Genomic DNA, 24734 nt, shown 5'->3' with positions numbered 1-24734 from the left:
AACTGATAAATCCCTTTTTTACTGGATCCGGTGCCTCTTTCATAATATTATGTATTTCGCTCATGCTCAGTGGCTGATGATGCTGAATTTTGATCCATACTTGGGGATATGCATCATCAGGAATAGGGTTATACTCCCATGGTACAATTTGTCCCGGATAAAATGTAACCGTGTGTTCGTACTGGGCGCACATTTCTATGATAACCTAGATCATGCTGATCCACTATCCAGTAAGGATAGTATATCTGGACTCTTAATACTTAATACGATATATATATATATATATATATATATATACTATATAATACTCTTAATACTTAACACCCCCCTATCAACATGGAACAGTAGTGGAGAGGGTAGTAAGTTTGAAGTTCCTCGGCGTACACATCACAGACAAACTGAATTGATCCACCCACACAGACAGCATCGTGAAGAAGGCACAGCAGTGCCTCTTCAACCTCAGGAGGCTGAAGAAATTCGGCTTGTCACCAAAAGCACTCACAAACTTCTACAGATGCACAATCGAGAGCATCCTGTCGGGTTGTATCACCGCCTGGTACGGCAACTGCTCCGCCCACAACCGTAAGGCTCTCCAGAGGGTAGTGAGGTCTGCACAACGCATCACCGGGGGCAAACTACCTGCCCTCCAGGACACCTACACCACCCAATGTCACAGGAAGGCCATAAAGATCATCAAGGACAACAACCACCCGAGCCACTGCCTGTTCACCCCGCTATCATCCAGAAGGCGAGGTCAGTACAGGTGCATCAAAGCTGGGACTGAGAGACTGAAAAACAGCTTCTATCTCAAGGTCATCAGACTGTTAAACAGCCACCACTAACATTGAGTGGCTGCTGCCAACACACTGACTCAACTCCAGCCACTTTAATAATGGGAATTGATGGGAAATGATGTAAAATATATCACTAGCCACTTTAAACAATGCTACCTAATATAATGTTTACATACCCTACATTATTCATCTCATATGTATATGTATATACTGTACTCTATATCATCTACTGCATCTTTATGTAATACATGTATCACTAGCCACTTTAACTATGCCACTTTCTTTACATACTCATCTCATATGTATATACTGCACTCAATACCATCTACTGTATCTTGCCTATGCCTCTCTGTACCATCACTCATTCATATATCTTTATGTACATATTCTTTATCCCCTTACACTTGTGTCTATAAGGTAGTAGTTTTGGAATTGTTAGCTAGAATACTTGTTGGTTATTACTGCATTGTCGGAACTAGAAGCACAAGCATTTCACTACACTCGCATTAACATCTGCTAACCATGTGTATGTGACCAAATAAAATTTGATTTGATTTAATACTACTATATCTGGACTCTTAATGCACATGTCCTCTGCCTCTCGCAACCCATACGACACTTTTTTTCTCTTTAAGAGAGAGGTATAATGGTGGCTTCCAGATGTGACCTGTTGTCACCTTATAGCATGGGACGAACGGCGGAGGATACTCCTCCACATATTTTGATACTGTTGAAGCGCAACCCTGAGTTGTTTTATTTGTTTTTGTCTATCCTCAAGGACTTCCTCTTATTCCTGGTTTAGGTTTTGACTCTTTTCTAGCGCAATAGCCAATTCCTGCTTTTATTAATTTAATATATGGGCATTCCCTTCAGATACGGCCAGTTTTTTATTCGACGCCTCTTTCTTGTCTACCGCCTGTACTATTTTACCTCGCAAGTCTCCATTTTTCACTTTTTCCATCTTTATCCACTGCTGATAAATTGGCCAGCATCCCGGAATCGCCTCTGCACTGTTGACGTTGAGACTGGTGTTTTGCGGTATTATTTAATGAAGCTGCGAGGTCAGGACATGTAAGGCCTCTGTTTCTCGAAATAGACACTCTAATGTACTTGTCTTTTTGCTCAGTAGTACACCGGGGCCTCTCACTACTCTTTCTAGTCTGGTTAGGGCCAGTTTGCGCTGTTCTGTGAAAAGAGTAGTACACAGTGTTGATGAGATCTTCAGTTTCTGACTGACGAGTTTCAGAAAAGTCCTTTGTTTCTGGCCATTTTGAGACTGTATTTGAACCCACAAATGCTAGTCTAAAGAAGTCAATTTTTTTGTTTCTTTAATCAGCACAACAGTTTTCAGCTGTGCTAACATAATTGCAAAAGGGTTTGCTAATGATCAATTAGCATTTTAAAATGATAAACTTGGATTAGCTAACACAACGTGCCATTGGAACACAGGAGTGATGGTTGCTGATATTGGGCCTCTGTACGCCTATGTAGATATTCCATTCAAAATCAGCCGTTTCCAGCGAAAATAGTCATTTACAACATCAACAGTTTCTATTCTGATCAATTTAATGTTATTTTAATGGACATAAATGTGCTTTTCTTTCAAAAACAAGGACATTTCTAAATGACCCCAAACTTTTGAGCGGTAGTGTATTAGGGCCTACAAAAGGGGGACCCTTGGGACGCATACTGCCCGCAGGCTGCCAGTTGCCCAACCTTGCTCCTGGTGTCTCCACTCTACATCTGCTAGTTAGTGGAGTAACACACTCATACATCTTTTTTTATTTTCCAAGAGGCCATTTAGTCTGCGACAGCAGGCTAAAAGCTCCCTTCTAAATGACTCTCAGACATTGAGTTACAATCTTTTTCCACTTCTTCCAAGTATTTGTCCGTAAAACACTGAAGCTCTACTATGGCATGGTGGCATCTCAGAAACGTTGAATATCTCAAAATAGAGGCCTTTACATACAATATGTTGATCTTTGACTGTTGATGTGCTCCACGAACTCCTGTCACGAGCTCCGATCCCTCCTGCGCCTCAACCTGTTGTTTCGGCCTGTTGTTTCCAAAGTTTTTATTTGTTTGATTTTATTTTGTTCATAAGTGTTTGTGTCAACACCCGCTGCCAACTAGCTAGGTTGCAATTGAGTCATATGTCCTTATCCGAATGGCCTGTGCTTCCTGGATCTTGCCTGCCAAAGAAGTCGTCTCCACCTGCTTCTCCTCCATCTTGTAGTGAAGTAGACGGAGAACAGCAAGAGGATTGTTTCAATCAGCGCTGGTCCCATGTCACAAGTCGTACAAACCAAAGGCAGTGGCATGCTGCTAAGCGAACTGGAGTGTCTGCAAAATGTTTGAAAGCAGATTGACATAAGAAAATTGAGTCTGTCATAGTTCATGTGGGATTCAACTACATTATGAAGGGCAGCTCAGAACAGCTGAAGATGGATTTTCAAGAACTGATTGGGTCTCTGCTTGACACCAACAAATGCCCCATAATATCTGTCCTGTGACCTCCCTAAATTGTGGCATTCAACGTTTCAGCAGACCTTTTACCCTCCATAACTGGCTACGAGACACTTGCAGCTCTGTGGGTGTAACATTTAATGACAATTTTGATACCTTCTGGAAACAAAGCTCATATTATAAGGAGGATGGGATCCACCCAAATCATTTGGGTTCCTGGATCCTTTCACAGCATTATAAGGCTGCGTTGAGACAATGACTTATCAATGACCCAAGCCCAGCTCAGTTAATCCCTTCCATTGTGTTGCTGAGTTGTCACAATGCTTCAGCAAATGTATATTATCCCAGGGGCATTGGAAGATGCAATGTAAGTAACCTAATTTATGTGCCTCTTACTTCCCTGAATGTCTCTGCTGATCCTATAGCTATTGTATGCAGTAATCATGTGAACCAGAGTTATACTGTTAGCATTGAGGCGGTGTGCCCTAGTAGGATGTCCACTGTGTGCAGCTCACACTGCACTAACATAAATAACATGAGAATGTCTGCTACATTTCCCAGTAATGCAATGAAAATAATCAGGTATGCCAGAAAAGTGCTGAAAATAGCCCACGTTAACATACAGCTTAAGAAACAAGGTTTTTGAAATCAATAATTTGCTAGTAACAGATAACATTCATATTCTGAGAATCTCTGAAATGCACTTAGAAAATACCTTTGATGATACAGTGGTAGCAATACATAGTTATACCATCTACAGAAAAGACAGACATGCAAAGGTGGAGGTGTTGCTGTTTATATTCAGAACCACATTCCTGTAAAGCTTATAGAGGATCTCATGTTAAATTATGTTGAAGTAATATGGCTACAGTAATCTGCCTCACCTAAAGCCCATTATTGTGGGAAACTGCTATAAACCAACAAGTGCTAACAGTCACTATCTGGATAGCATTTGTGAAATGCTTGATAATATATGTGAAAGCAACAGAGAGGTATATTTTCTGGGTGATTTAAATATTGATTGGCTGTCCACTCAAGAAAAAGTTTCAAACTCTAACTAGTGCCTGCAACCTTGTGCAGGTTATCAGTCACCTACCATGGTAGTTACAAACAGCACAGGAATGAAATCATCAACATGTATTGGTCAGATCTTTACTAATGTTGCAGAAATTTGCTTTAAAGTAGTATCCAAACCCATCGGATGTAGTGATCACATTATAGTAGCCTTATCTAGGAAAACCAAAGTTCCAAAGGCTGGGCCTAATATAGTGTATAAGAGGTCATACAATACGTTTTGTAGTGATTATTAAGTTGATGATGTAAAAAATATTTGCTGGTCTGTAGTGTGTATTGGGGAGCAACCCAACACTGCACTTGACACATTTATGAAATTGCTTATTCCAGTTACTAATAAGCATGCACCCATTAAGAAAATGACTAAAAAACTGTTAAATCCCCATGGAATGATGAGGAATTGAACAATTGTATGGTTGAGAGGGATAAGACAAAAGGAATGGCATGTAAGTCTGGCTGCAGAACCTATTGGCAAACATACTGCAAATTCAGAAATCATGTGACTAAACTGAATAAAAAGGAAGAATCTACACTATGAAACAAAGCATAAAGAATGATAGCAAAAAGTTTTGGAGCACCTTAAATGACATTTTGGGTATAAAGGAAAATCATTCATCATTCATTGAATCAGATGGCTCACTCATCACAAAACCGACTGATATTTTAAATTGCTTTAATTATATTTTCATTAGCAAGATGAGCAAACTTAGGCATGACATGCTAGCAACAAACGCTGACACTACATATCCAAGTATAACTGATAAAATTATTAAAGACAATCATTGTCATTTTAAATTCTGTAAAGTAAGTGTGGAAGATGTGAAACAATTATTGTTGTCTATCAACTATGACAAGCCACCGGGATCTGACAACTTGGATGGAAAATGACTGAGGATAATAGTGGATGATATTGCCACTCCTAGTTGTCATATCTTCAATTTATGCTTACTAGAAAGTGTGTGCCCTCAGGCGTGGAGGGAAGCAAAAGTAATTCCTCTACCCAAGAATAGTAAAGCCCCCTTTACTGACTCAAATTGCTGACCAATCAGCCTTTTACCAACCCTTAGTAAACTTTTGTAAAAAAGGGTGTTTGACCAGATACGATGCTATTTTATTGTAAAGAAATGGACAACAGACTTTCAGACTTTACTTATAGGGAAGGACATTCAACAAGCACGGCACTTACACAAATGACTGATGATTGGCTAAGATAAATTTATGATAAAGAGATTGTGGGAGCTGTTTTGTTAGTCTTAAGTGCAGCCTTTGACATTATCGATCATAGTCTGGTGATGGAAAATCACATGTGTTATGGCTTTACACCCCCTGCTATATTGTGGACAAAGAGTTGCATGTCTAACAGAACATGGAGGTTGTTCTTTAACTTCTTATGGTATAGGGGACTGTTGCGTGCCACTTGGAAAAAAAACAGGGAAATGCAGCGCGGCAAATTTTTAAAAAGCTACACTCGTTGTGAATCCAGCCAACATGTCAGATTTTAAAAAGGCTTTTCGGCGAAAGCATAAGAAGCTATTATCTTATGACCGCACAATGTCAACAAAGAGAGTAGCATATTTCAACCCTGCAGGCGCTACACAAAACGCTGAAATAAAATATAAAACATGCATTACCTTTGATGAGCTTCTTTTGTTGGCACTCCAATATCTCCCATAAACATCACAATTGGTCCTTTTGTTCAATTAATTCCGTCCATATATATCCAAAATGTCCATTTATTTGACGCGTTTGATCCAGAAAAAAACAGCTGCCAAAAAACGCAACATCACTACAAAATATTTGAAACTACTTTTGTAATACAACTTTAGGTATTTTTAAACGTTAATAATTGATCAAATTGTAGACGGTGCAATCTGTTTTCAATACAGGAAGTAAACAAACCATGCTCCTGTTTACGTCTTGTGAAACTCTCAATAGTGTAACGTTGTTCCTGGATGTGCTTCTTCTTCATTGCACAAATGAATAACCTCAACCAAATTCCAAAGACTGGTGACATCCAGTGGAAGTGGTAGGAACTGAAAACAGGTGCCTAAGAAATATCCCATGGCAATGACAACTCAGGGAACAGACAGAGGCAAAAATAAAAATCTGAACAGTTAGTCCTCGGGGTTTTGCCTGCTACATGAGTTCTGTTATACTCACAGACATGATTCAAACAGTTTTAGAAACTTCAGAGTGTTTTCTATTCATATTTACTAATAATATGCCTATCTTATATTCCTGGCATGAGTAGCAAGAAGTTGAAATTGGGCACACTATTTATCCAAAAGTGAAAATGCTGCCCCCTATACAGCTGCCCCCTATACAGAATCCTCTCCAACATAATCCAGGTAGAATCAGGATTTCCCCAGGGCAGCTCTCTAGGCCCCTTACTTTTTCAATCTTTGCTAATGACCTGCCACTGGCCTTGAGTAAATCCAGTGTGTCGATGTATGCAGATGACTCAACACTATACACTTCAGCAACTACAGTTATTGAAATCAATGCAACATTTAACAAAGAGCTGCAGTTAGTTTCAGAATGGGTGGCTAGGAATAAGTTAGTCCTAAATATTTAAAAAAGTATTGTGTTTGGGACAAATCATTCACTAAACCCAAAACCTCAACTAAATCTTGTAATAAATATTGTGGAAATTGAGAAAGTTGAGGTGACTAAGCTCCTTGGAGTTACCCTGGAGTGTAAAATGTCATGGTGATAACATGTTGATACAACAGTAGCTACGATGGGGAGAAGTAAGTTTAGCAGGTTCTACAGGTTCTGGTTTTGTTCACCTGGACTACTGTTCAGTCGTGTGGTCAGGTGCCACAAAGGTGGACCTCGGAAAATTACAATTGGCTAAGAATAGGGCAATATGGCTCGCCATTAAATGTACACAAAGTGGAGGAGAGATTGACTTCATCACTAGTTGTTTTTGTAAGAAGTGTTTACATGCTGAATGCACCGAGGTGTCTGTTTAAACTACTGTCACACAGCTCGGACACCCATGCATACCCCACAAGACATGCCACCAAAGGTCTCTTCACAATCCCCAAGTCACGAACAGACTATGTGAGGCGCACAGTACTACATAGAGCCATGGATACATGGAGCTCTATTCCACATCAGGTAACTGATGCAAGCAGTAGAATCAATTAATAAACTGATAGAAATACACCTTTATGGAACAGCAGGGACTGTGAATAGACACACACACAGGCACAGACACATAAGACAAGCACTCTAAACACACAAACACATGGATGTTGTACTGTAAATATGTGATAGTGGAGTAGTCTGAGTGAACACACTAAATGTACAGGCGCGTTGTAGGGAAGCGGACTGCACTTGGCCTTAACTTGAGCCGACATCCGCATAGTGTTTACTGTGACTGCGATTCCCTGTGAACGTCGGGAACATTACCCACTCTTTTGCTATTTTACAATACGTCTTGGATTGCATTCTGGCTACTCTACTTGAACTATTCTGTAACTTTTTTCCCTAAGTAGAATTATTTTGAAAACGTATTGTTGCAATAGAAACTGTTTTGTTTCCACAGAAACTTCCTTGGGACTAAAGAGACCTCCTTGCTTCTGATGGCTATGTTCCTCCTTGCTGTATTTTACCACGGGCAGCAGGTAAGATGATTTTTGCATATTCACTAATGTAATTATTAAGTTATTAGCTAATCCTATTATAAAGACACATTAGCTGTTATGGGTTTGCAACAGAACCAATTATGCACTATGGGTGTGATAGATGTGAAAAAGTGCTTCCTGGTATATACAGAGTCAGCAGCTGATGAGGAGGACACATTTCTTTTCAGCTCAATCTACTGAATAGCATCCTTTGATCTCTTTGATCACTTGGTCTGCGCTGGTCAGAGACAGATGGGAGATGAGAATAATTCAACGTCCTTTGTACTGTTGCCATATGAAATAGAAAAAAAGAAATGCCCCCATTTGAAGATCTTCAATGTCATTGAGACACTCTTGTCAATGGCTTTCTTTGATTTTAGCGCTTTGTCGGTTTGTTGAGTCAAGGCGTCTGTTACGTTTTTAGATGCATGGATAAGGCAGAGAGACGAAGTCGTGGGTTCGGAATTAATGCTTTACAGGACAGCTTCTACCTGAAAAACTGGAAGGATTCACATGTAAAGTTATACATATGATCGGTATGGTCTGTGTGCCAAATGAAAAGGAATCTTTGATAAGAATAATAATCACAGTATTTAAAAAAATGATATACTGTATGTGGTTGTATATTCTTATAGAAATAAATCAAATGACCTTTTTTCAAATTCTAGATAAACTTACATGTAGATGAAATCAATATGGACAGAATGTAGTCAGATGTACCAGCTTCGTTACTCCACTACAATTAAGGTAGCTGGATATTTATACACAGACCACAGACCAGGGCTGAATAAACCATTTGACAAAGCCCCTGCTAATAAACTCTTGTTAAAAGTTGATTTGTGGAATTTCTTTCCTTATTGCCTTTTAGCCAATAATCTGTGTTGTGAGGAAGATAGCCCTATTTGGTAAAAGACCAAGTCCATATTATAGCAAGAACAGCTCAATTAAGCAAAGACAAACAACAGTACAGTTGATCTTTGTGTCAAAAATGCAGAAAATATTTTTACAACAGACATACCCCTCCCCATCTTCACAAGAACTTTGTCAACATGACTTGACCATGATAACTGACCATCCAATGTTACTCCTAGGAGTTTAACTTCTCCAACGTGTTCAATGGTCACTCACTTTATTTACAACTCCAAGTTGAGGTGTAGGTCTACGAGAATGCTTTGTTCCAAGTACATTGCTTTTGGTTTTAGATGTATTTAAGACCCGTTTATTGTTAATTGCCCATTCTGATAGTAACTCCTTGCTAAGAGTCTCAGTGAGCTCACTGGCTGTAGGTGCTGATGTGTAAAGTGTGTAATCATCAGCATCATTTTAGGTTCATGTAAGACAAGTGGCAAATTATTTGTAAAAATAGAGAAGAGTAACGGCCCAATGCAACTGCCCTGAGGGATACAGCACTGTGACAAAGCCTCTAGACAGCTCAGCGTTGTTGCTCTGTATAATGTGGAAGGGCATCTTTGCACCTCGAGCTGCCACTTGCTGCATTGCAGGAGCTACTTCTCCTCTCATTGCCATCAAATCATAAGCACCTGTGTGAATTATAATATGTTTGGCGCCATTTCATTTGTTGCTTGACAGACTTTTCATGGCACTTGTTGTTTCGGCACTATAGCTTTCTGACTAACATACCAGGCAATTTCTCATTAAATGAAGGCCATAGAGTGCTCTGCCTGTGTGCTGCTGTTGTGGAATGTAGTGTCTGGAGTGATGTTCTTTGGGTGGAGTGGGGTGGAGACCACAGGTGGCCTTTTGTTGTATTCCTGGCATGGCACCTGCTGGCGCTGGGGCTCTGGGGCTGTGATGTGAGAATCTTGGGGAGGATGAGTTGTTCTGGGTCTGGTTACTGACCTCTTGTGTGAGTTCCTGAGGTTCACTTTGAGAAGAAGTTGTACTGCCGATGAGGGGATGTGAGGGTTGTAGTAGGTTCCAGTTGTTCTCTTAGAGTGTGGATGATGGTGTCTCTGTATTGTAGCAATTCTGTTGACTGCTGACAACTTCCTTTGTAGCTCCTCCTTGATGTCAGCTACCTCTCTCCTCATGATGCTCTCAACCATTGCCAGTTTCTCTCTCAGCTCTTCCTTATCCTGCCTCAGAACTGGCACCCCACCATTAATCTCATTCACCTCTACTTCCACTGGGGAGATACTCCCAAAGGCTTGGGACAGATGGGATAGGTTGTAACTCTCCATGTCTGCTAGGTTGACTTAGTTAGATATGAGGGTGGGGGGACTTTTAGAATTAACTGACATCAGAGTCCCATTCTCTTTCAAGGTGTATGCTAGCTCTTTCAGTGATGGAAACTCATGTATATGGAGGACAAGTTCAGCTTCTAGGCCTTGAATCATTACGGTGCCATTGTTGTAGGTGTCAATGGTGCAGAGTCAAGATGTCGACCATTCCTCTCTTTCTAACATGCCCAAAGTGCCTAAATGAGGCAGAATACTGCAGTGTGCTCAGTGTAGAAGAGCAGGTCAGAGATTGTATTATTTTCTCCAATTAGGGTATGATCAGCAAACAATGTATCTGGATTTTCCCTCAGCAGCTTTTTATTTTATTTTATTGTATTTATGAAATGTGTTTAGGGTGTAGATCAGCTTTAATATTGAAGATAGATTGTGGCTTCTATCAATGTAATTATCTGCACATTTTCAATCCCCTATATATATATATATATATATTTATGAAATGTGTTTAGGGTGTAGATCAGCTTTAATATTGAAGATAGATTGTGGCTTCTATCGATGTAATTATCTGCACATTTTCAATCCCCTATATATATATATATATCACACACACACACACACACACAGGTTGGAGTCATTTAATTCCTATATATATATATATATATATATATATACACACACACACACACACACACACACACACACACACACACACACACACACACACAGGTTGGAGTCATTAAAACTCATTTTTCAACCACCACAAATTTCTGGGCAAGTCGGTTAGGACATCTACTTTGTGCATGACACTTTGTGCATAGTCTAGTGGCCATTTAATTAATTGTTCAGCAGTCTTATGGCTTGGGGTAGAAGCTGTTAAGGAGCCTTTTGGTCCTAGACTTGGAGCTCCGGTACCGCTTGCTGTGCGGTAGCAGCACAAGTCTATGACTTGGGTGACAGGAGTCTCTGACAATTTTATGAGCTTTCCTCTGACGCCACCTATTTATAGAGGTCCTGGATGGCAGGAAGCTTGGTCCCAGTGATGTACTGGGCCATACGCACTACCCTCTGTAGCACCTTACAGTCAGATGCTGAGCAGTTGCCATACCAAGCGGTGATGCAACCGGTCAGGATGCTCTCGATGGTGCAGCTGTAGAACTTTATGAGGATCTGGGGACCCATGCCAAATCTTGAGGGGGAAAAGGTTTTGTCGTGTCCTCTTCACGTGTGTTTGGACCATGATAGTTCGTTGGTGATGTGGACACCAATAAACTTGAAACTCTAGACCCATCATTGTAAGCCTGCCACACACACTATACGATACATTTAAAAACATAAGAATGAGTGTGGGTTTTTGTCACAACCCGGCTCGTGGGAAGTGACAAAGAGCTCTAATAGGACCAGGGCATAAATAATAATATAATAATAATCAATAATTTTGCTATTTATTTAGCAATCTTACATATAAAACCTTATTTGTTCACCAAAAATTGTGAATAACTCACCACGGGTTAATGAGAAGGGTGTGCTTGAAAGGATGCACATAACTCTGCAATGTTGGTTTGTATTGGAGAGAGTCTCAGTCTTAAATAATTTTCCACACAAAGTCTGTGCCTGTGTTTAGTTTTCATGCTAGTGAGACCGAGAATCCACTCTCTCATAGGTACGTGGTTGTAAAGGGCATCAGTGTCTTAACGGTGCGATTTGCCAAGGCTAGAAACTATGAGCGCAGCCCTGTCCAGAAATCTGGCAGTGGCTTGTGATTAAATTACATTTTCACAGAACCGCTTGTTGCAATTTTGATAAGGCTCTCTTGTTCAGATATCGGTAAGTAAATAAAACTTTAAACTCGTCTCTCAATTAAAAAAAACATGTCAATAATTTGTCCGTTGATAACCAGCGCACTTCTTGCGTTACATGGTCGTTGCCCATGTCATTGCATTATGCAGAAAATACACGAGAGTTCAGGGGTCTTGGTTTAACAAAGTTAATCATTTTCACTGTGTGTCCAGAAAGTCTTTCAAGCTGTCAGGCATTCCCTTGGCAGCAAGAGCCTCTCGGTGGATGCTGCATGTACACAAGTGGCGTCAGGAGCAACTGTTTGCACACGCGTTACCACTCCACTATGTCTCCCTGTCATAGCTTTTGCGCCATCAGTACAGATACATCGGTTCCTCCTTTAAAAGTTGCGAGCTTACACTGCGGGATTTAGAGGTACCCAGCGTCATGGCTTCAGTGCTCCAGACCACCGCAAGGGGGAGTTAGAGCACTCATTATGCATTTGGGTCCCAAGGTTTTTATATGACCAATCATATGGAGTGGTTCCAATGAGGAATTTGACGCGAGCCACCCGTCCCTGTTGACTTTTTTCAGCAAAGATGGCTGACAAAACATTACGGTGGAAGCAAATGTAAGTAATTATAACGTCATAATGAGTCAAATAAAATAAAAATTACATTGAGAGGAATATGTTAATGTAGAGACAATCGATTGTGAATATTTTTTTGCCATAAATCTAATTCATGAAAATCGCTATTTAGCTAGTTTTTTTCAGTCACATCCAATACCAGGTGTATCAAATGCAATTATTTGAATTATGCTGTGCCTACATGTATGTATTGCAATTATACACTTCAACAGGGTTTACCGCTCCTGGGACATCAATGATTACACATTGTAACTATGAAATAAACTAGAAACATGATTTAAGTAAAGGCTGATTTGTAATTCATATATACAGAACAAAAACAGTACACTTCCTATGCATATCTAACTCCCTTCATCTTTATTAATCTGAGGAGGTTCTCCCAGCCACGTGGACGATTGAGAACAGGGCAGCAAAGTTTGTTTCTCACCAGAACAGTTTAGAGCATATTACTATTTGCCTGTGAATAACCAGACCTTCATACAAACTTGCTATGCTGAATTCTTGACGCACAATCGAAGGTGCTGCCATATCCTGCCTGCACTCCCACAAGCGAGCCACTCAGGCGGGAAATGACACATGGAAGAGGGCGAGGAATGAGATGGGGAGTAACAATCCAGGTTAATTGCTCTGAGACCGGCATAATAATGTAATGAAACAAGCAGGGAGCAGGTTTCGAACCCTCAACATTCTAGCCCAAAGTCCAGTACGCTATCGACTGTGCCCAAATGTATTAATTGGGGTTGGGTCCGATTGTGGTTAAAAACTCTTTATCAATTGGAATCTTTAACATGTGGAAAGGGGAAAAAGTATTATTATTAGTTTTTCACACGAGTAGCAGGCTGTGAATTCTGCTAATAGCGTTTCTAGGATGGGCTATTAGTTGAACTATAGACTATTCAACCTTTACTAAAGAATTGTCTAATAGCCAAGGTAGGTGTGAACCCTCCTCTCCCCTCCCCAACTTGCAACATATCATTTGTATCTACATGTTATACCCTTGTTAGAAACAAGTATTGAGTTTTGTTATAATTCATTGGTGTTAGATTTAAAAGGTGATTGGATTGCTCCCGGATTGTAATATTGTTAATGCATTTCTTTTGAAGACATATTTCTTTAATGTATAAGTGAATAGGTTGGTTTACTTTTAAGTTTAAGTTTTGACCAGTAAGGTTGCTTGTTAAGCTGCGGCCAATGGGAGTGTTGACCTGGTTAACGGGAGGCCTGGGAAAAAGAGAGGGAGAGAGACGTTGAGAATAGGATGGACATTACATTATGACCGTTGGTCATAAGAAAAATGGTAAAAGATGACGATAAAAATGGAACAAAACCCATACCTACCGAGTTTTGATGGGAAATACAAATTTTATTTTATAAGAGTTAGTATCATTTTGTTAACCTCTCTGCGCACGGAACCCGCTAGTGGGCTGAAATTCCACAACATACGGTGATCGCTACATAAATAGTCATATTAAACATTCATGAAAATACAAGTGTCTCACATGTATCGAAAGCCTAGAATCTTGCTAATCCAACTGCGTTGTCAGATTTAAAAAAGGATTTCCTACGAAAGAATATGAAGCGATTATCTGAGCATAGAGCCCCATAAAAAAAAAATGTTTAACCAGCACAGGCGTAACATAACCACAAACTGCATTAAAATAAATAGTTTACCTTTGACGATCTTCGTCTGTTTGCAATTCCAATGCTCATTGTTACACAATGAATGATCTTTTGTTTGATAAAATCCGTTTTTATAGCCTAACACGAAACATTTTGTGAACCGCTTGTGTCGTGAATTCCGTCTCATTCCATTTTCGACAAAATGTTGTTGTTCCAGTCATGTTTGGTTTCACTGCAATCAACTGGTTTGTTTGTAACACAATCAGACCTGATGGGCCATTTCGCGTGACATATTGACTGAAAGAAACCGATTTGAAGACAACAAGTCATGACATCATTGTGCACCAATGATTTGCCCGCTGTTTCGTTGAGGCAGCAAACGGTTGAAAAGCATGCATTTGGTTTCGTTTAAGAGCAGCTGGAGGCCACGGAAGGAGTGTTGTATGGCGTTGAAGCTCGTTCGGAGGTTAGATAGCACAGTGTCCAAGGAAGGGCCGGAAGTATACAGAGTGGTGTCGTCTGCGTAGAGGTGGATCAGGGAATCGCCTGCAGCAAGAGCAACATCATTGATATATACAGAGAAAAGAGTCAGCCCGAGAGTTGAACCCTGTGGCACCCGCATAGAGACTGCCAGAGGACCGGACAACATGTCCTCTGATTTGACACACTGAACTCTGTCTGCAATGTCGTTGGTGAAGCAGGCAAGGCAGTCGTTAGGAAAAACCGAGGCTACTGAGTCTGCCGATAAGAATATGGTGATTGACAGAGTCGAAAGCCTTGGCCAGGTCGATGAAGACGGCTGCACAGTACTGTCTTTTATCGATGGCGGTTATGATATCGTTTAGTACCTTGAGCGTGGCTGAGGTGCACCCGTGACCGGCTCGGAATCCAGATTGCACAGCGGAGAAGGTACGGTGGGATTCGAGATGGTCAGTGACCTTTTTGTTGACTTGGCTTTCGAAGACCTTAGATAGGCAGGTCAGGATGGATATAGGTCTGTAACAGTTTGGGTCCAGGGTGTCTCCCCCTTTGAAGAGGGGGATGACTGCGGCAGCTTTCCAATCCTTGGGGATCTCAGACAATATGAAAGAGAGTTTGAACAGGCTGGTAATAGGGGTTGCGACAATGGCGGCGGATAGTTTCAGAAATAGAGGGTCCAGATTGTCAAGTCAGAAATAGAGAGAAAATTAATCACTTACCTTTGATGATCTTCATATAGTTGCACTCAGAATACATTCATTTATTCAATAAATGTTCCTTTTGTTTGATAAAGTCTCTTTATATCCAAAAACCTCAGTTTGGTTCGCGCGTTTTCTTCAGTAATCGACAGGCTCAAACGCAGTCACAACAGGCAGACAAAAAATCCAAATAGTAACCATAAAGTTGGTAGAAACATTTCAAACGAAGTTCATAATCAATCCTCAGGTTGTTTTTAGCCTAAATAATCGATAATATTTCAACCGGACAATAACGTCGTAAATATAAAAGGTAAACAAGAAAGGCACTCTCTCGGTCGCGCACATGAAAAAGCTCTGTGACACGGCGGGGTCCACTCATTCAGACTGCTCTTACTCCCTCATCTTTCAGAATACAAGCCTGAAACAATTTCTAAAGACTGTTGACATCTAGTGGAAGGCATATGAACTACAATTTGAGTCCTAAGTCAATGTAATGGCATTGAATAGAAAACTACAAAAATGTACAAATCCTACTTCCTGAATGGATTTTTCTCTTGTTTTCGCCTGCCAAATCAGTTCTGTTATACTCACAGACACTATTTTAACAGTTTTGGAAACTTTCGGGTGTGATCTATCCAAATCTACCAATTATATGCATACCCTATCTTCTGGGCCTGAGTAGAAGGCAGTTTAATTTGGGCATGCTTTTCATACAAAATTCCAAATGCTGTCCCCTATCCCAGAGAAGTTTATGAAGGAAAACAATTTAGAATCCTCCAATCCTCTTATGCTGTAGCCTTCTCCCGACCATCACGTTGTACAGCTCCATATTTTCAAACACTGAGGGTTTCCTTTTTTCCTTTTTCTCAGAATAGAAACACCATAATAATCAAATTTATTCAGCCAAATTTCTTAAAATCAATCCTATGTACTATGTTATTACATAAAAGGTTTTAAATTCTCTAGTAAAGCCAATATGGGAGACTATCAAGTGCTTCTCAAAGATGCCCTCTGGTGGTCAAACTAGCACTAACTTGCATTACTCTTTTGAAACAATTACTGCTTCGCATACAAGCCAGTGAATTCTATGCATTACATGATGGATGAGTCAATAGACGTGGCGGGAGTGGCACAGCTCCTGGTATATGTCCATTCCTTTATGGGGGACCAACGAGATGAAGGAGCTCCGGGAACACAATGAGAACATGCTCCGGAATATTCTGCCAAGTCACGTTGCCCGCCATTTCTTGGAGAAGGATCGGGATAAAACATTTCTGACAATTAAATACATGCCATAGAATGCTGCAGCAGCCCGCAAGGTTTTTTCTGCAGTATGACGCAACCTTTAAAGGAGGAACCACTGTACCAACAACCCATCTTGACCACCAAAGTCCGTTTGATGTCACAAAGCTATCCAGTACTTAAAAAATATACTCTCCTGTTGTCCTGGTTTCCAGTGGTTTGCAGAAGAGGATGTCTTCCTTATTTGATCCCCCATAAACGGAATGGACATATACCAGGAGCTGTGCCACTCCCGCCACGTCTATTGACTCATCCAGATGTAATGCATAGAATTCACTGGCTTGTATGCGAAGCAGTAATTGTTTCAAAACATATCCTGCGATGTCCCTGATGCTACCTAAGACAGGGATTTTTTTACCAAGATTAAATGTCAGGAATTGTGAAAAACTGAGTAAATGTATTTGGCTAAGGTGTATGTAAACTTCCACTGTAATTTCTTGGGTCACCCTAAAATGTTTATTTTAATTTTACCTGAATTGTTTTTTTTGTATCCACTTTATCTTTACCTCACATAAATGTCTGCACACACACATTAATAGTGATTCCTCATTATATATTGTCCTCTTTTCTGGCTTCTGTGATATGCTGTATTCTTGAGGCATAACACAGTTCTATTGTATGGCATGATCACATGAAATTCTAACTATCCTGACCTTAACCCCACAAACCAAGTTTTCCCTACTAAATGGTGACAGAATGAGGAGAAATTATTTTTCTATTCAATGCAATTTAGTTCAGTGGTGGTCCTGTGTGGCTCAGTTGGTAGAGCAACAATGGTGTCACGCTCGGTATGAGAGACGGACCAAGGCTCAGCGTGATTAAAGTTCCACATCTTTTAATAAAGAGAATCTTCCAAACAAAACAATAAACAACCAACGAAACGTGACATCAGTGGTGCTACATGCACATACACAAAACAATATCCCACAACCCAGGTGGGAACAATGGAGAACTTTAAGTATGATCCCCAATTAGAGACAACGACAATCAGCTGCCTCTAATTGGGAACCATACAACAAAACAATCATAGAAATAGGAAACCTAGAACACCCCCCTAGTCACACCCTGACCTACAACACCATAGAGAACCCCGAGGGCTCTCTGTGGTCAGGGCGTGACAAATGGACTGTTATGGATCGTGAGCTCGATTCATGTGCACATGAAAATGTATGCACGCATTACTGTAAGTCGCTTTGGATAAAAGCGTCTGCTAAATATTATTCAAGGTTTGATGAAGATGCAGAATAATTTGTGATTTTATCTGAACTTTTGTGGAACTGATATTTATTTTTACCCCCATAGCTGGAATACACTGCCCGGCTGGATTTCCTCTGGCGTGTCCAGGCCAAGGAGGAGATCAACGAGATGAAGGAGCTCCGGGAACACAATGAGAACATGCTCCGGAATATTCTGCCAAGTCACGTTGCCCGCCATTTCCTGGAGAAGGATCGGGATAATGAGGTCAGCTGGAATTATTCCTACCTTATTTTCGTCTGATAGACTGTTCGGGGTATGTTCAACTGTACCGTATTTATGGTATTTTTAATAACTAATGACTTGTGTGGTCCTGTGTAGCTCAGTTGGTAGAGCATGGTGTTTGCAATGCTAGGGTTGTTGGTTCGTTTCATGCTGGGGCCACTCATATGAAAATATATGCAGAGCATTGCTGTAAATTGCTTTTGAAATATTATTTCAGTGTTGGAGTCATAAACAACCCAGTTTCATTTGTTTTACCTCTACTTGAACCAAACTCAAGTTACGTTACATTTGTGATTTGGAGCATGAAGAGGAGTTTTCACTTCTTTACTCAAACAAAATGATACTATTGACATATTTACCTATCAAGAGCTGTCGTCAAACATTCATCACAATTGGTTCCATAAACCTCAATGTATGCTAATTACATATGCCCGTTGAGAGCCGTAATTGATTTTCCGACAAACTTCAGACCGAAATGCAGAAAAGGGTGGCGGTGGTCTGAATTGTCGGCCTTCAGGATGCTTCCACGAAGTGCAGAGAGAGTAGATTCAGTCAGCCTTAAAGCTTTATAAAACAAGACACACTTTTATTCATGTTTCCTTCTTTTAATTTGATGGTAGTAACATGTCAGTTGGTGGGAGATAACCCATTGTTCCACACATCCCCATATATGAGTCAGGGACTCGGTGTTGAAGGCTTCCGAATGTGAAAGGAAAGTTTTGAAGAAGATACGTTTTTATTTATTTACAGGGTTTACATACAAAAAAGACATATAAATACATACAACCTGGTCTTAGAGCGTTTAATATAATTCTGTATGTAAATCTGTGACACTCCATTTAATAGGATATTCTATGTTTCATATGGTTACATAAGATGGTTACTTAAGGCAAAAATGAAAGAAGGGAGATTGGCATTTTAGCTAATTAGCACATTTTCAACTGCTTACTACTGTTTAGCTACTTTGCAGCTACTTAGCATGCTAGATAACCCTAACCTTAAACCTTTTAGCTAACCCTTCCCCTTTAACCTAACTCCTAGCCCCTAGCCTAGTTAAAGTTATCGAGCTAGCTAATGTTACCGACCTAGCCACCTAGCTAGAATTCTTAACGTATCGTACATTTAGCAAATTCGTAACATATTGTATGTTTTCCAGATTTGTAACATATTGTATGTTTTGTAAATTCGTAACATATAATAAAAATTGTAATTTGTAACATCCACAAATACATACCATACGAAACGTAACATATCATACTAAATGTAGTGTCTCTGATTTACATACAGAATCATACAAAATTCTCTGAGACTCGGTTTGGAGTAAAAGAAGCAGTGGAAATTTGAACATGAAAATATTGGTTTGGCAAACTCAATCAAAAAAGCTAATCGAAACCTCTACACACACAAAGTTATAACATTCTGGTTATGGCAATATATAGATAACATTTGGTAATGATCAGTTTGTATATGCTACTTCCCATAGTCAAATTCAGCATGGGTCAACAACAGGGATCATCAACTAGATTCAGCCGCGGGCTGATTTTTTTCTTGAGCGGTTGGTCGGGGGGCCGGAACATAATAACAAATCATTTGTAGACTGCAAGTTAACTGCAAGAATCCCACACAGATATATAACTCCTTAGTCATATCTTGTCTAAAACATAATCATTTCAATCCTTGCCTAACTTCTTGCGTCGAGCAATCCCGTATCCGGGAGCGTAATCATAGCCTCAAGCTCATTACCATAACGCAATGTTAACTATTCATGAAAATCGCAAATGAAATGAAAGAAATATATTCACTCACAAGCTTAGCCTTTTGTTAACAACACTGTCATCTCAGATTTTCAAAATATGCTTTTCAACCATAGCTACACAAGCATTTGTGTAAGAGTATTGATAGCTAGCATAGCATTAAGCTATGAAGCTATGAAGAACTTTGGATGTTTTCAATGAGGAGACTCTCAGTTAGATAGCAAATGTTCAGTTTTTCCCAAAATATTATTTGTGTAGGAGAAATAGCTATCAAGCTATGAAGAACTTTGGATGTTTTCAATGAGGAGACTCTCAGTTAGATAGCAAATATTCAGTTTTTCCAAAAATATTATTTGTGTAGGAGAAATTGCTCCATTTTGTTCATCACGTTTGGCTAAGAAAACCCCCTGAAAATTCAGTCATTACAACGCCAAACTTTTTTCCAAATTAACTCCATAATATCGACAGAAACATGGCAAACGTTGTTTAGAATCAATCCTCAAGGTGTTTTTCTAATATCTATTCGATAATATATATGTCGGGACCATTCCGTTTTCTCTAGGACCGATTGGAGTAATGGCTACCTCTGCACCTCAGCCACCATGTGAGCACTTACGCAATGTGGCTGCCTATGACTATTCTTCAACAGAAATGCGTAAAACTACTACATCACAATGCTGTAGACACCTTGGGGAATACGTAGAAAGCGTAAGCTCGTTGATGGTACATTCACAACCATATAGGGAGTCATTGGAACGCAGCGCTTTCAAAACCTGGGGCACTTCCGGATTGGATTTTTCTCAGGCTTTCGCCTACAACATCAGTTCTGTTAAACTCACAGACAATATCTTTACAGTTTTGGAAACGTTAGAGTGTTTTCTATCCAAAGCTGTCAATTATATGCATATTCCAGCATCTTTTCCTGACAAAATATCCGGTTTAAAACGGGAATGTTTTTTTTTCCAAAAATGAAAATACTGCCCCCTAACACCAAGAGGTTTTAAACATTACATTTAAAAAAAATACAAAAAAGAACTAGATGTGTGACTAAGTATTGAACCTCTTGCGACGAGCAAACCCGTATCCGGGAGCGTAATCATAGCCTTAAACACATTAGCATAACGCAGCGGACATAAATACGCAAAAAATCACAAATTAAATGAAATAAATATATTCCAACACAAGCTTAGCCTTTTGTTAACAACACTGTCATCTCAGATTTTCTAAATATGCGTTACAGCCAACGCTGGACAAGCATTTGTGTAAGTTTATCATGGCATAATGCTATGCTAGGCTCTGCTGGCAGCAGGCAACATTTTCACGAAAATAAGAAAAGCAACCAAATTAAATAATTTACCTTTGAAGAACTTCAGATGCTTTCACTCAGGAGACTCCCAGTTAGATAGCAAATGTTCCTTTTTTCCCTAAATATTATTTTTGTAGGCGAAAAAGCTCCCGTTTCTTCATCATGCTTTGCTGAGAAATCGACCGGAAAATGCTGCAACTATAACGGCAAACTTTTTTCAAAATTTGCTCCATAATATCGGCAGAAACACGCAAACGTTGTTTAGGATCCATCCTCAAGGTGTTTTTAACATACATATTCGATAATATATCCGTCGAGGCAATTGGTTTCTCATAAGAAGAGATTGGAAAAATGGCTACCTCAGTATTTTACGTGAAATTTTCTGCGGGAGACACCATGTGACCACATGCTATATATGATCCCTTACAGCCATTCTTCAATGGAAATGCCTACAAAGACGTCACAATGCTGTAGACACCTTGGGGAATACGTGGAAAACGTAAGCTCATCCGTAGCTCATTCACAGCCATATAAGTTGGCATGAGGCGGTTTCAAAAAATGCGGCACTTCCTGGTTGGATTTTTATCTGGGTTTCGCCTGTAACATCAGTTCTGTGGCACTCACAGACAATATCTTTGCAGTTTTGGAAATGTCAGTGTTTTCTTTCCAAAGCTGTCAATTATATGCATAGTCGAGCATCTTTTCGTGACAAAATATCTTGTTTAAAACGGGAACGTTTTTCATCCAAAATGTTTAATAGCGCCCCCCTAATGCATGACTGGTTAATCTACAAGACTAACTTAAAGTCAAATTACCAAATCGCCGCATTGGTGGAATGTCATTCATACTTTTCATGATTTATAAATAATGATTACAAATCCAGTGTTTCATTGTCGAACGGTTTTGTTATATTTCAGTCTTCTTTGATGTATATAAAATGTCATATTGGGATGCAAACTCAAAAATGAGCATATCTGACATGGTACAGGTGTCTTATTTTTTTGAAGCTCATTACCATGTGTGTGAGGTTTACACTTTTGTTTCGAAGTAGATTTGTTGAAGACTACCAAGAAACACTGTGTGACCCTGATTTAGCCCACTGCAGTAAAATGTTAACACAAGAACCAACACAGCCATTTTTTTTGTCATAATGTGCCATTAAAATTCTACCATTGTAAAAGTATATTTATGGAAAAATTGCTCTGTTTAACTCCTTAGTCATATCTGAGTTTACTCACTTACTTATGGTGCTGCCTACTCCTGATTCATTTTTCAAATCATATGAGCAAATCACATGTCCCATCCATCCTTGACCTTTTCCAAATAAGTGTATATAACTACCTGACGTTGTTAGAATTCCATTATATGTAATTTTCAATGGCTTTTTCCCTGCCCCTCTTTCTTTAAACATACATCGTCTGCATTTTGTTCCACAGGAGCTTTACTCCCAGTCTTACGATGCTGTGGGTGTGATGTTCGCCTCCATCCCGGGCTTTGCCGACTTCTACTCCCAAACAGAGATGAACAACCAAGGAGTGGAGTGTCTGCGCCTCCTCAACGAGATCATTGCCGACTTTGACGAGGTGGGGAACTGCAACATTGTCCTTTTCACTGTCCCGCAAAAAAGTACTTTTTTGGTTTCATTGATCGTAAATGGGCTAGACAGGGTGAAGAGACTATATACAGCTCAAAAAAATGTTATTAAATAAAAAAATGAACACTTAAACAACACAATGTAACTCTAAGTCAATCACACTTCTGTGAAATCAAACTGTCCACTTAGGAAGCAACACTGATTGACAATAAATGTCACATGCTGTTGTGCAAATGGAATAGACAACAGGTGGAAATGATAGGCAATTAGCAAGACACCCCCAATAAAGGAGTGGTTCTGCAGGTGGTGACCACAGACCACTTCTCAGTTCCTATGCTTCCTGGCTGATGTTTTGGTTACTTTTGAATGCTGGCGGTGCTTTCACTCTAGTGGTAGCATGAGACGGAGTCTACAACCCACACAAGTGGCTCAGGTAGTGCAGCTCATCCAGGATGGCACATAAATGCAAGCTGTGGCAAGAAGGTTTGCTGTGTCTGTCAGCGTAGTGTCCAGAGCATGGAGGCGCTGCCAGGAGACAGGCCAGTACATCAGGGGACGTGCAAGAGGCCGTAGGAGGGCAACAACCCAGCAGCAGGACCACTACCTCTGACCTTTGTGCAAGGAGGAGCAGGAGGAGCACTGCCAGAGCCCTGCAAAATGACCTCCAGCAGGCCACAAATGTGCATGTGTCTGCTCAAACAGTCAGAAACAGACTCCATGAGGGTGGTATGAGGGCCCGACGTCCACAGGTGGGGGTTGTGCTTACAGCCCAACACCGTGCAAGATGTTTGGCATTTGCCAGAGAACACCAAGATTGGCAAATTCGCCACTGGCGCCCTGTGCTCTTCACAGATGAAAGCAGGTTCACACTGAGCACGTGACAGACGTGACAGAGTCTGGAGACGCTGTGGAGAAAGTTCTGCTGCCTGCAACATCCTCCAGCATGACCGGTTTGGCGGTGGGTCAGTCATGGTGTGGGGTGGCATTTCTTTGGGGGGCCGCACAGCCCTCCATGTGCTCGCCAGAGGTAGCCTGACTGCCATTAGGTACCGAGATGAGTTCCTCAGACGCCTTGCGAGACCATATGCTGGTGCGGTTGGCCCTGGGTTCCTCCTAATGCAAGACAATGCTAGACCTCATGTGGCCGGAGTGTGTCAGCAGTTCCTGCAAGAGGAAGGTATTGATGCTATGGACTGGCCCGCCCGTTCCCCAGACCTGAATCCAATTGAGCACATCTGGGAAATCATGTCTCACTCCATCCACCAATGCCACGTTGCACCACAGACTGTCCAGGAGTTGGCGGATGCTTTAGTCCAGGTCTGGGAGGAGATCCCTCAGGAGACCATCCGCCACCTCATCAGGAGCATGCCCAGGTGTTATAGGGAGGTCATACAGGCACGTGGAGGCCACACACACTACTGAGCCTAATTTTGAATTGTTTTAAGGACATTACATCGAAGTTGGATTGGCCTGTAGTGTGGTTTTCCACTTTAATATTGAGGGTGACTCCAAATCCAGAACTATGGGTTGATACATTTGATTTCCATTGATAATTTTTGTGGGATTTTGTTGTCAGCACATTCAACTATGTGAAGAAAAAAGTATTTAATAAGAATATGTCATTCATTCAGATCTAGGATGTGTTATTTTAGTGTTCCCGTTATTTTTTTGAGCAGTGTATTTAATTATAAACCGGGTGGTTCGAGCCCTGAATACCACATACCACGGGTATGACAAAAAAAAATACAAAATTGTTGGTAACCTGTTTATAATAGCAATATGGCACCTCGGGGGTTTGTGGTATGTGGCTAATATACCGCAGCTAAGGGCTGTATCCAGGTACTCTGCACTGCACTATACAGAAATCACTTTGCTGGTTGCAAAAATTCAAATGGTTTGCCTAATTTCAGTT

The 24734-nt window shown here is 40.4% G+C and overlaps 1 protein-coding gene across 2 annotated transcripts in view; it reads left to right on the top strand.

Annotated features, from left to right (window-relative positions):
• The window catches only part of adcy8 (adenylate cyclase 8 (brain)), a 247827-nt gene that overhangs the window by 216107 nt on the left and 6986 nt on the right, over window positions 1-24734 (top strand). For both annotated transcript variants that reach the window (XM_020467285.2, XM_020467284.2), the window contains 3 exons: window positions 7888-7966; window positions 17992-18150; window positions 22665-22811. In XM_020467285.2, coding sequence (XP_020322874.1) covers window positions 7888-7966; window positions 17992-18150; window positions 22665-22811 — 385 coding nt within the window. The remainder of the gene's footprint in view (window positions 1-7887; window positions 7967-17991; window positions 18151-22664; window positions 22812-24734) is intronic.

The sequence above is a fragment of the Oncorhynchus kisutch genome, linkage group LG30 (genome assembly GCF_002021735.2).
Source record: "Oncorhynchus kisutch isolate 150728-3 linkage group LG30, Okis_V2, whole genome shotgun sequence".
NCBI classification, from domain to species: domain Eukaryota; kingdom Metazoa; phylum Chordata; class Actinopteri; order Salmoniformes; family Salmonidae; genus Oncorhynchus; species Oncorhynchus kisutch.
This window is presented reverse-complemented; position numbering and strand designations above follow the sequence as displayed.